The sequence below is a fragment of the Vicia villosa genome, linkage group LG3 (genome assembly GCF_029867415.1).
Source record: "Vicia villosa cultivar HV-30 ecotype Madison, WI linkage group LG3, Vvil1.0, whole genome shotgun sequence".
In the NCBI taxonomy this organism is placed as follows: domain Eukaryota; kingdom Viridiplantae; phylum Streptophyta; class Magnoliopsida; order Fabales; family Fabaceae; genus Vicia; species Vicia villosa.
In genome coordinates this window covers 217032279-217043854 of record NC_081182.1, presented here as the reverse complement: position 1 = coordinate 217043854, position 11576 = coordinate 217032279, and the positions used below count along the sequence as shown (strand labels likewise).

The following is an 11576-nucleotide window of genomic DNA, read 5'->3' as shown; positions in this document are numbered from 1 at the left end:
TTGATACTCAATTACCACTCATCTCTTAGTTTCACTATTAAATATGTCTTCAATTACGCTTTCAACATTTTAACTCATCAAAAGAGATGTTCAACTTATTTTTTCGACAATAAAACCTCTGAGGAAGATCAAACTCTAGAGCACACGGACCTTCAAACATTATCAAAGACACTTGATCTGTTGATTAGACAGATATACGGTAGGAGAATTTAGAGGCCATTTACGATGCGATGGAAACTGGAATTTATGGCAATTTACGGTCCTTCACGTGGAACCCCGCCCATTGTTTACCACGACCCGGCCAAAATCGCTGCTAAAAGTCATTTATTGTAATTTATTGAATTAAAAAATATTGCTATAATTAGTATTTTATTTTTATTTTAATTATTATTTAATTTATCAATTAAATTTAATTATTGTATAATTATATTAATTAAATATAATTAAACAAGTATAATAACATTAAATTAATTTTAAAAAAATAATTGCTTAACACTCTTACTTACGCCCATCCAATGCTCCTCTTTTTAAAACAGTAACTGGCAGACCCCTTTTATTTAACACTCTTCCGCCCATTCACATGGTAAAAGCTCTTTACCAACAACCAATTTTTTTTTGAAATGATGGTACTTTGGTATTATTGTTGAAAAGTACGGTAAGATGGTACTTTTTGTGCAAAAGAATGGTAGAACAGTACAAAACTCGCTTTATGGAGACGGTACTATTTCCATCCCTATTCCTACTCAAAAACCACTCTCCAACCCATTTTCTTCCCAACCACATCAAAAATCCTCTTTACTCAAAAACACTTTCTCTCTCCTGTAACGGTTTTCATCTCAATGTCTCGTCGCGGATGAATCCCTCCCGGAAATTGCCGGGATCAACCATCTCAGGGTCAGGCGGTGGTGTTGGACGTCGTTCTCGCGGTGGAGGCGTCTACGGTTTCCGAGACGCTGGGTGCCGAACGTAAACAGAAGGCTACTCTACAGTCGGCTCCATAAGATTCCAAATCGACCTGATTACGGTAAACTGGGAAGTAAACTTCAAGCTCGTGTTAATCATTTTCAATTGGAAGTTGCTGCTAAAGATTTATACTGTAATGATGTTAGTACACTATGCTAATACATTTTTTGAACTGTATATGTTTTGCTTTCTATTATTATGTTGGTTAAGTTACACTATGTATGCATTTTAAATTTGATGTTATAAGTGGTGTTTCAGATATATTGTGGCTTGTGGCTGGGAGCTATTTTTTCTCTCCGAGTTTGGGGCACGTCCTCTCGGTGGTGGGACGGAATATTACAGAGGTTTTCATCAAAGAATTAGGCCAACCCAAATGGGGTTTTCCTTAAACATAGGTTTTAGCTCTACACATTACTATTATTTTTCTGATCGAGTAATATTCTATTAAATCTATATTTTGTTGTCTTTGACTAGTATTACTTTGTTTCAGATGTAGCTTCAAGAGCTTTTTATGAACCAATTCTTGTCACTGAATTTATTTCCAAACATTTTAATTTGGATTTGTCAAGGCCAAGGGCACTGTCTGATCAAGATCGAGTAAAGGTATTTGTGATTTTTTAAATTATATTATGATTTAATTAAATAAAGTGACTGACATCCTATGTTTATATTTTATTTGAGTCAGATTGAGAAAGTCTTGAAAGGTGTTAAGGTAAAACTATCTATCTCTTGGTGGGGAAATAAGGAGGTGCAAGGTGACCGGTCTCTCAAGAGAGCCGCTTGGAGTCCTAACGTAAGCGATTTGATTTTTTTTTTGACTATTTTAGTTATTTCTTGATTTTGAGTGGGTAAATTGTAATTTTGTTCTCTCACCGCAACTTAAATATTATGAAAGTGAAGAGAAATAAAAAATTTTCCCTTGTATGAGTTAATGGAATTTGATTAAGAAGGTGTGAAATTACTAGAATGTTCTAATTCCTAGGTCTCTACTCTCTATACTTTACTTTAATATATGTATAGATTTTTGTTGTCATTAATTTTTAAAGTCATGTGGTCTCTATACATTAATAGTGTCAATCTGTTGTTTTATAGAAATTATATGAAGCTAGTGAAGTGCAATTTTGGAGTTGCATTTGCTTTTCAAATGAAGTGAGCCTTACTAAATTTTGTACTAGATTGGTTGAAATGTGTCGAAGCAAGGGAATGATATCTTGTTTGTTTGTATTATTTTATGAGATAATTATATATATGTTTCCTCTAATTTTTTACAAGTTTTATTTTTGAGCCTGTGCCAAACTTTCAACCCAAATCCTTTAGTATCAATAACCACACAGAATGCAAGTCAATTGAAAGTAATCTTAAAATTAACAAGTGTAAGGAAGCACTTGATAAAACAAAGCAGGAGGGAAGACTGTAATTGTCGATAATAATTTTGCCTGATTTAAAGGAATCATATGGTAAGTTTCCGGGATTGCGGCTTTTTTGGCTGACATCATTGTGAAATTATTCTTAATTGAGTCTTACATACACGCTTTATTATATCTGTAATACAAAACAATTTGGTTAACATAATACAACCATACCTTATGATTTAATTTAGACTAGACAATAAACTTATCATATGAATATGATTCCTTTAAATTAGACAAAATTATTATCAATAATTGTAGTTTTCTCTCCTGTTTTTTTATCAAGTGCTTCCTTACACTTCTCGTTAATTTCAAAAATGTCACTTTCAATTACTTGTCAAAAACTAGAGGAAACACATATATAATTATTTCATAAAATGATACAAACAACATACCAATCCCATGGTTCGACACATTCCAACCAATCTGTTACAAAATGTAGTATGACTCACTTCAGTTGAAAAGCAAATACGACTCCAAAATTTCAATTTACTAGCTTCATATAATTTCTACATAATAAGAGGTTGACACTTAAAAATTAATGACAACAAAAATCTATACATTAATAGAGAGTAGAGACCCAAGAATAAGATCATTCGTGTCATTTCACACCTTCATAATCATATTCCATTGACCCCTGAAATCTGAGGTAAGAAAACAAAATTAAATTAAATATAACACATCCATATGATTTTCCAGATTTTATTAAGCATAAACTATTTATACCGTCGAAGGAGGCAAAACAGGGGCATCAACAAGCGCTAGCTCTTCCGCAACATTGAAAGTTTGGCATTAAAGATTAATGTCAAGGGCGTAGTTATCCAATAAATGCCCACTTATTTTGCTGCTAGATTTTATTTCTTGTAGGTTTTAAACATGTTTTTCTTGACTGTATTGTCTGGAGGGTGTAACACGGTGTTGAATGATGCATTAATAGAGAAAAGAATTGATCTTGTAACAGATAAACCAACAATAATATTTGGTGCTGATGTAACACATTATAAGCCGGGAGAAGACTCATGTCCTTTTATAGCTGCGGTAAGATTTGTCTTTTTCCATATTTTATGATGTAACTATTTTATGAAATCATAACTTGAATAACTCAGTCTGTTTGTTTGTTGTCACAAAATATAGGGGTATTGTTTCTGCCCAGGATTCTTGCGAGGAGATAATTCAATATCATTTTATAAAAAAAGAGGATCCTTAGAAGAGACCTAAGTATGGTGGAATGATAAGCAGATAAGGTAATCTCTTGTTAGATTTGTGGATTCCTCATGATAAGACATAGTTGATTTTTCTTTTAATTTTCAGGCAGTCACACATTGCTTTCAAGATATTAACTAAGCTTGAGCCTTAAAGGATTATATTTTACTGCCTATCAGAGACGAAGGAGGTGAGGGACAGTTCAGTCAGGTTATACTTTGAAGAGATGAATGCAATTCAGCATGTATGACATACCTAACTTTATACTTTTTATTTGTTTTCAATATTTAAGAACTGCTGTACACAGTGAACATCTACTTGCAGACATGTTTTATAGACAGAATTTAGGACTTTTCAAAGTTGGCTTTTTATTGCACTACTGAATTCTGTATATGTTTTAATTTATAAATTTATTTATCAGGCTTGTCATTCAATAGATCCTCTACATCGACTTACCGTTACTTTTGTAGTGGTCATAAAGAGACATCACACTCGTCTGTTTCCTGTCAACAAGGAAGAAACCGATAATACTGAAAATATTATGACGGGTTTTTTCAATTTATTTCTAGACCGTATGGAACTGGTATATATTAACATTTTTGTTCTTCTAAATTTTCAAAGGAACTGTGATCGACACCATCATTTGTCACCCTAGGGAATTTGATTTTTATCTTAGAAGTTATGCTGGAAAACTTGTAATAATAGTTATATCTTTTATTATGCCATTGTGTACTATTTGTTGATCAATTGAATTTGAAAGTTCTATGATATTTGCTTATGAACGTGTTCATTTTGCAGCGGACTAGTAAACCGACTTATTATCATGTGCTGTATACTGTAGATCAGTTACAGAGTTTAATCAAATTGGTTAAACTTTATAGCTAATCTACAGCGAATTCATTTTCATCATACAGCACATGATAATAAGTTGGTTTACTAGTCCGCTGCAAAATGAAGACGTCCATAAGCAAATATCATAGAACTTTCAAATTCAATTGATCAACAAATAGTAAACAATGACATAATAAAAGATATAGCTATTATTACAAGATTTCAGCATGGCTTCTGAGATAAAAATCAAATTCAAATGTTGGTGTCACCTCAGTTCGTAGATCAGCTATAGAGTTTAACCAATAACTTATGTTACAGGTAATCATATTATTTGTTTCTCTCGTCATAAAATATATTTTCAGAACTACTTCTGTGTTAATTTAATTTTAGTACCTTTCTAAAACTATTTTTTTTCTTCCTTTCAATTATGTTAGGTGTACTAGATCTGGTTCAATAGGTTTGTTACTCAATCTCTTTTGCTTGTTTTCTTGCAGGGCGTACAAAACTATAATTTAACTAAAATGTTGATCTTGTGTGTAGTTCCTCCTGTTTATTATGCACACTTGCTAGGTTTCCGTGCTAGATCCTACATCTGCGAAGTTGGTAATAGGAGTACCACCAACTCTGTGTCGACTCTGCCGGTATGTTAGATAACGTTAAAGACGTTATGTTTTACTGTTAATCTTGGTTTGTCGTACAAGCTTCAGGGATAGATTTGTAAATTCGGATATTCACCATTGTTTGAAAATGGATGAGAACTACTAGACAACTTTTGGATACTGCAATTTCTTAGTATGATATTTCTTATTGCAATTTTGTCTGGAAGTTTATCTTCAACGACTAGATATAAAGACATGGAACCAATCCCATTGAGTCCTGTCCCCTCCATGAAAAACAGGATAAGAAAAAGAATGAGAAACAAGCAAAACATTGTTCACTTCAATCCCTTTCCATGTTATCGTAGCATGTTTCACATTGGTAATTTGTTTCATTGTTTGCATGATTTTTTGAACTTGTTATGAAAAACTAAACAGCAACATCTGAAATACAATTCTCTTGGATTGGTCGGAGAAACACCCATCATAGCTAGCTCTGTGAATTGTGATCACAACGTGTACCCACCTATTTCACAAAAAAGTGCTTAGTTAAAAACTTATTACAAGGGTGGTGTCCCAATTACTTATGCAATAAATTACACACATTTATACACTGCTGATAACAAATTAGCTAGGGTCGCTAAGGTTTTAAGACAAATTAAATACTCCCTCTGTCCCAAATTATAAGAGAAATTCACTTTTTAGATTCATTGAATAATTAATGTATCTGGTCTGCATATAAACCAGATACATTAATTATTCAATGAATCAAAAAAGAGAATTTCTCTTATAATTTGGGACGGAGGGAGTAACATATTGAATAAATTAGCTAGGGTCGCTAAGGTTTTAAGACAAATTAAATAACATATTGAATTTGTATTAGTATTTGAAAAAGTTAACGGTTAAACAAATTGAAATTTCTAAAATGATATAAAAATGATTAATTAATAAATGTAAACTTGTGAAAATGATGATATTAATTTTTTTTTCTAAGATACAAGTAAAATTTGAAAAAAAAAAATATATATATAAATATATATATATATATATATATATATATATATATATATATATATATATATATATATATATATATATATATATATATATATATATATATATAAGGAGAGATCAAATTACACCCGAAGAGTTACACCACGAGTTACACTCGTTCAATAACTACATCTCGAATTAATATTTTATAAATTCAACCGTTGGATTGAAACATAATATCATATAGATCATACCTATAAAGTTTGAGCTTAATATCTCTTTCCTAAAAAAACATTTAAAATACTCTTTTACGAGTTTAGAGGAGGAACTTTGAAAAAAGATAAAAAATTAGTAGAAAAACAAGATTTATACGCCAAGGGTTTTGAATTTTTTTTTTTAATTTGAAAAGCTAAAGATGTGTGGGAGGAAATGATTCAAAGAGTCTTGAATGATTTAAAATTGTCAAATATAACCTAGTTTGAGCAAATCTACTCTAAAATTTTCATATTTGGGCATCCTTTCATTGTCACTATCATGTGGGTATGAGCTCCAATGTCAAAGTAAGAGAGGGCAAAAGGAGCACAAGTACAAGAGTGAAATAAATAATGAATATCTGGCCCTCTCGTGAGAGAGGGTATTTATAGTCCCCGGTGTTGGGCCAAGGTCACCATATTGGGCTAGAAGTACAGGCCCAAAATGAAAACTACTAGGGTCTATGTGGGTAGACGCTGTCTTTTCGGGAGCAGGATGACTATGTGATATTAGGAGAGATGTGTGTGACAAATCCTACGAGGAGAAGATGTCCTCACTGGCGTCGAGGAGGTGAGGTCCTCGGGGGTCGAAGAGGGATGGTCGTGCGAGGATCCTACTGCTCGGAGCTGCAGTTGCTCACTACCCTAATGGTCTCGTACATTGATCGGGTTGGATTAGATCCTGCCTGAAAGATATATCATTTCCTGACACCCCATCAGATGATTTGTTGGGCCATATGCCAAGTGACTTTGGGTGGGGCCTTGTATTATGTTTGGGCCGAGTGCAGGTCCAATCTAGAACTGGAGCCCCCCGAGTCGTTGCTCTTTGGAAAGGAGCTATGACTTTTTAGGTCTGCTCGTATGTTCGAGGAAGCACGTTACGAGATCAGGCTTTCTCTCCAAGTATTGCTCGAGTGATTGTGTATGATCCTTGTCCTCCAATTGCTTTGTCATATTCAAGGGACCTGTGATCGTGTCTAGATATTGCTAGTTTCGTTTTGCATACAATAGAATTATCTTGTTTGATTTTAATTGGTTCGATACCAGTTAGATGACGTCACAACAAATTACACTCTCTCTCAAGTGTGAGTCCACAATGCTCCCCCTCACACTTGTACTGCCCTTGACACCTTGTAACATAACGACATCTCTTCTTCGATACAAGTAAGTCCGTCTCTTTCTCGAACCAAAGGCTTATGATATCATTGTGGTTGACACCTTTGATCAACACACTTTGTGGGAAACACACCACTTGTCCACCTAAAACCATAAGGTGGTAGGTGGGTGGGTGAATTTTCCCACTTATATATGCTCAAGTCACCACATTCCTATCCAATGTGGGACTATTTCTCTACTACTCACACTTGATTTGTTATATTCACAACACTCTCCCTCAAGTGTGAGTGTGAGTCCGTAATGCTCCTTTTTTGTATCGTCGTTGACTCTCTTCAACAGAATACTTCTACCAACATACGGGACGTTTACCCTCAACCATGTGGAGAAACTCTCAATACAAGTATGCATATCCCTTACTCGAACCAAAGCTCATGATACCATTTGTTGGGGGAGTTCACTAGTAAACATTGATACATAGTGTATAAGCACACCTTTATGAGAGACACGCCACTTGTCCACCTAAAACCTTGAGGTGATAGGTGAGTGGGTTCTTTCACTTATATATGTTCAAGTCACCACATTTCTATCAAATGTGAGACTATTTCTCCACTTACTCACACTTGCATTATTATTCTAATATATTTGGTTTGATAGGAAGATTGAAACAGTTAGACTGGCCGGTCCTGCCCGAATTTTAAAACAATCGTTTTGATGACGTCAAAACAAGTTAAGTGCATATTTGGTTTGGCAAGAGACTGAATCGTCTTGATTATTGATTTATAAGTGAACCATTCGACCTGTCCGGTCCTGTACGAATTTTAAAACATTGGTTTCATTCTGAAATGCTTTTGAATTTAAGAGGAAATGGCCATCGTTTCCAAATTGTTCAAAATGTTATTGAATTTCATTGGAGAAATCTACATGCCACTCCCTTTTTTATACTTGGCACCCCTTATAATTTTTTAATCCAATTTTACCCTTATCAAAAAATGTTAAGATAAAAAAATTTCCAAAAGAATTTTTTGGTATGCACTGTCAAACAACAATACCGGAAATTCCTGTACATACTAAAAATTTCAAATTTATGGTATCACAGTTTTTTTTTACAAACAATACCGATAATTTTTTCAAAATTTCCGGAACATCATACCGAAAATTTTAGTTAATTTAAAATTTCCGATACATACCAGAAATTTTAAATTTATGGTATCACAGTTTTTTTTTTTTTTGCAAAAAATACCAAAAATTTCAAAAAATCTGATAAAAAGCATAGCTCGGGGGTGGTATGTTTAATTTTCGGTATAATGATAAAAGCATACCTCGGGGTGGTATGTTTAATTTTAATGGTGGCATATAGATTTCTCCCGTTGTTGTTCGTATTGAGGAAGATTCTTTTGGCATTTGTGAAGGTTTGTTTGTTCCTCATTGTTCTTGAGTATAATATACAATTTTTAGAAATAACACATTGTGATAGCTTTAATTTATGGGGTTATGACAATGTTGGCATGGTGCATCTCTTCCAACCTTAAACAGTTATAATTTTTCCCCTCACCATATTGTAGAAGAAGGATAGTTTGTTTGGAATGATGAGAACGGTGTTTCCTTCTACAGGTTACAAAATGCAATTACATAACCAATAATATTGGCTTTTTCCCAGGTTAGGTTTTCTTGGGTGATATTTTGACTAGGGGTGGCAAAACGGGTCGTGGCCCGCCGGGCCGGCCCGCGCACCCGCTAGACTGGCGGGTTGGGTTAGGATTTTAGGCCCGCCGCTCGCCAAAGTCCGTCCCGCCAAAACCCGCCGCCCGCCATAGCCCGCCCCGCCAAAGCCCGCCACCCGCCAAAGCCCGCCCATCCTCCAAAATTCCCTCTTTTTTTTTAGTTAATTCTAGTCATTTCAATTCTTGATGGTTTATTTATATATTTATTTGTAAATATATGTAATATTTTTTTAGTAAAATTTGTTAAAAAGTTACTTTTATAAAAAATTATTTTAAAAAATAAGTAAAAAATTTGATTAAAAGGTAAAAAACCTATTTACCTATTAAAAAAATGAAAAATAAAAAAATAAACAAAAATAGGCGAGCAAGCCCGCCGCCCGCCAACCCGCCATCTTGGGGGGCGGGCATGATTTTTGTGCCCATTTCACTTGACGGGCATGTCCGCCCCGCTCTTTTTTGGCGGGCTTAAGGCGGAGTGGGCGGCGGACGGGCGGGCGGCCCGTTTTGCCACCCCTAATTTTGACACTATATTGGGCAACAAGCTCATCATTCAAATTGTTGCAAGTTGCAACAGATACATACAAACACACGCACAATACATCGAGTATGAATATTACAGTCCAATCCTATAACTATCAAATTGTATAATGGGTCACATAATATCTTCTATTAGGAGTTTTCCAAATATGAACATATTTGTATTGTATCTGAACTCTGAAGGATTATAATAACCAGGCAGGTTCCTGCAGAGGTCAAATAAGGTCATGTAAGAAGCAAAAATATGTCTAGTGAGCCTTAAAGAGACTTACATTATCTCTGTGACTCTTGCATTTGCATTAACAAATGTAATAGAAGCTCCATTTAAAGTTTTACAAGTTCAAGTGGGAACGCAGTCAACTTGAACACTGATCAGTATTGTCGATGGCGGATGAATGTCCATGGTAGAGGGCCAAAAATCGCCATGTATATCCGCCACAACGGTCATGACGCCGCTATTTGATAACACTGACACTAATTGAGAACCAATATTAGAAAAAATCGTATGATCAACAATAAAGCTGGCTGCTAGATACTAAATCAAAATGGTCCTATATGTGACTCAAAATGCACACAATTCTTTTTTTAAATGTTGGCAATATAATCCTTTCTTCAGTACATCCACACTCATGTTGAGACTAGACACAATCAGGTCTGGACATATCTAGAATTTCTTTCTTTAGCCAAGAGACTAGTAATTATTCAACTAGTTACTAGTTATAAGCAACGAGATATTGATAAATAAAAACATAGAAGGAAAAAAAAAAAAACAAACCAGTCATCAATGTTTATTTCTAAGAAGTTTTTTTTCCGCAATCAACTATGTCAACTTTAACAGAGGGAGAATTTTGAAGCAAGAAGTCCACAACTCCATCAAGTTCAAGTGGAGACAGCTCCAATCCTAAATCAAATGCTTTCTGTATCATAGCAGCTTCTTTCTTTGACTTGATGTCCTGTAACTTATCATTGCTCAACGCCAGGAGTCCACACTGAATTTCGTCAATTTTCACTTTCAATGACTTTAGTTTACCCAAGGAAGGGATCTTAAACTTCAAGAGACCAGGAATTAAGGAGAGAACCTACGTAATGAGGGATGCAAGCAAATTAGTCTAATGCAAGTCAAATAATATTTTACAAAATTTATCTTATGAAGAAAGCAAAAACACAGCCTCAAAAGATGTAAGCTAATGTTACCTGAAGAGTAGTTGCAGTGACGGTCAATGATTTGATATTGGCAAACTCTGAGAGCCAATTGAACAGAAACAACGGAGGTCCATAACAACTATATGGAAATACTTGTGCGTCAATATCAACATGTTTAAGAGAAGAAATATTGCTCCAAGAGATATCGTGATAAGGAACACCACGAAAAGAAAATGTACAAAGACTTGGAGTGCAAAGCTCAATTTTATAATAGTCATCTGAGTCATTGTACATAGTAAAATTAACAAGCGTCGCGCTTGATATACAAAGGGTTCCCCAATTTTCCACGTTACAATGGGAAATGAGCAAACGATTCAACCTATTAAAGGTCGAAAATGGTTCGGCGCAATCCTTATCGCCAACAGGAAATGTAAAATTCTCTAGTTCCAAGGTAGATAACGCGGGCAAATTGAGAGATTTCGGAAACAGGTTTTCACAACCATGACAAATAGAAATAGAAAGACTAAGATGTGTTAAAGTCTGAGATGAAAATAAGGCAAGAGGAATTTGTGAAATGCCACCATTTACACTAAGTCGTAAGCGTTGAACACGATGTGAAATAGCATAATTCACAATCCATTTAAATATGGGAACCTCCAAGAGAATAGATCTATTCTCAAAGTCGAGAGTATGCAGTGAGACAGAGGAATCGCGAAGAGATAAAACCTTAGACACGAATTCGGAGAATATCTTATTAGTTCGAAAGCCTCGAAAATCAGATATATGGAAAATAAGAGCGGGAAGACGTTTCCA

General features: G+C 34.6%; 1 protein-coding gene across 7 annotated transcripts; it reads left to right on the top strand.

Annotated features, from left to right (window-relative positions):
- The first annotated feature begins 569 nt into the window (after positions 1-569).
- Positions 570-5686, top strand: LOC131593579 (protein argonaute 5-like). Of its 7 annotated transcripts, none has more exons than XR_009281012.1 (8): positions 571-1104; positions 1222-1358; positions 1454-1566; positions 1649-1756; positions 3072-3235; positions 3334-3410; positions 3507-3616; positions 3684-4400. XR_009281012.1 is itself a non-coding variant. In XM_058866147.1 (7 exons), the coding sequence occupies exons 1-5, from the start codon at positions 1100-1102 to the stop codon at positions 3135-3137; spliced, it is 429 nt and encodes a 142-aa protein (XP_058722130.1). In that variant the 5' UTR covers positions 573-1099; the 3' UTR covers positions 3138-3410; positions 3507-3616; positions 3684-4400. The 7 variants fall into 7 exon arrangements, 3 of the variants coding, with proteins under 3 accessions (XP_058722128.1, XP_058722130.1, XP_058722131.1); XR_009281013.1 differs by lacking the exon at positions 3072-3235 and adding an exon at positions 4901-5686 and having other exon boundaries at positions 573-1104; positions 3684-3765; XR_009281010.1 differs by lacking the exon at positions 3072-3235 and adding an exon at positions 4901-5686 and having other exon boundaries at positions 574-1104; positions 3684-3819.
- Positions 5687-11576: the final 5890 nt, after the last annotated feature.

Bases quoted from the DNA above. Each gene is read 5' to 3' on its own strand.
- LOC131593579 (XM_058866145.1), top strand. The intron at 1,359-1,453 runs GTTTTAGCTCTA...ACTTTGTTTCAG, and splicing joins GGGGTTTTCCTTAAACATAG to ATGTAGCTTCAAGAGCTTTT. The intron at 1,567-1,648 runs GTATTTGTGATT...TATTTGAGTCAG, and splicing joins CTGATCAAGATCGAGTAAAG to ATTGAGAAAGTCTTGAAAGG.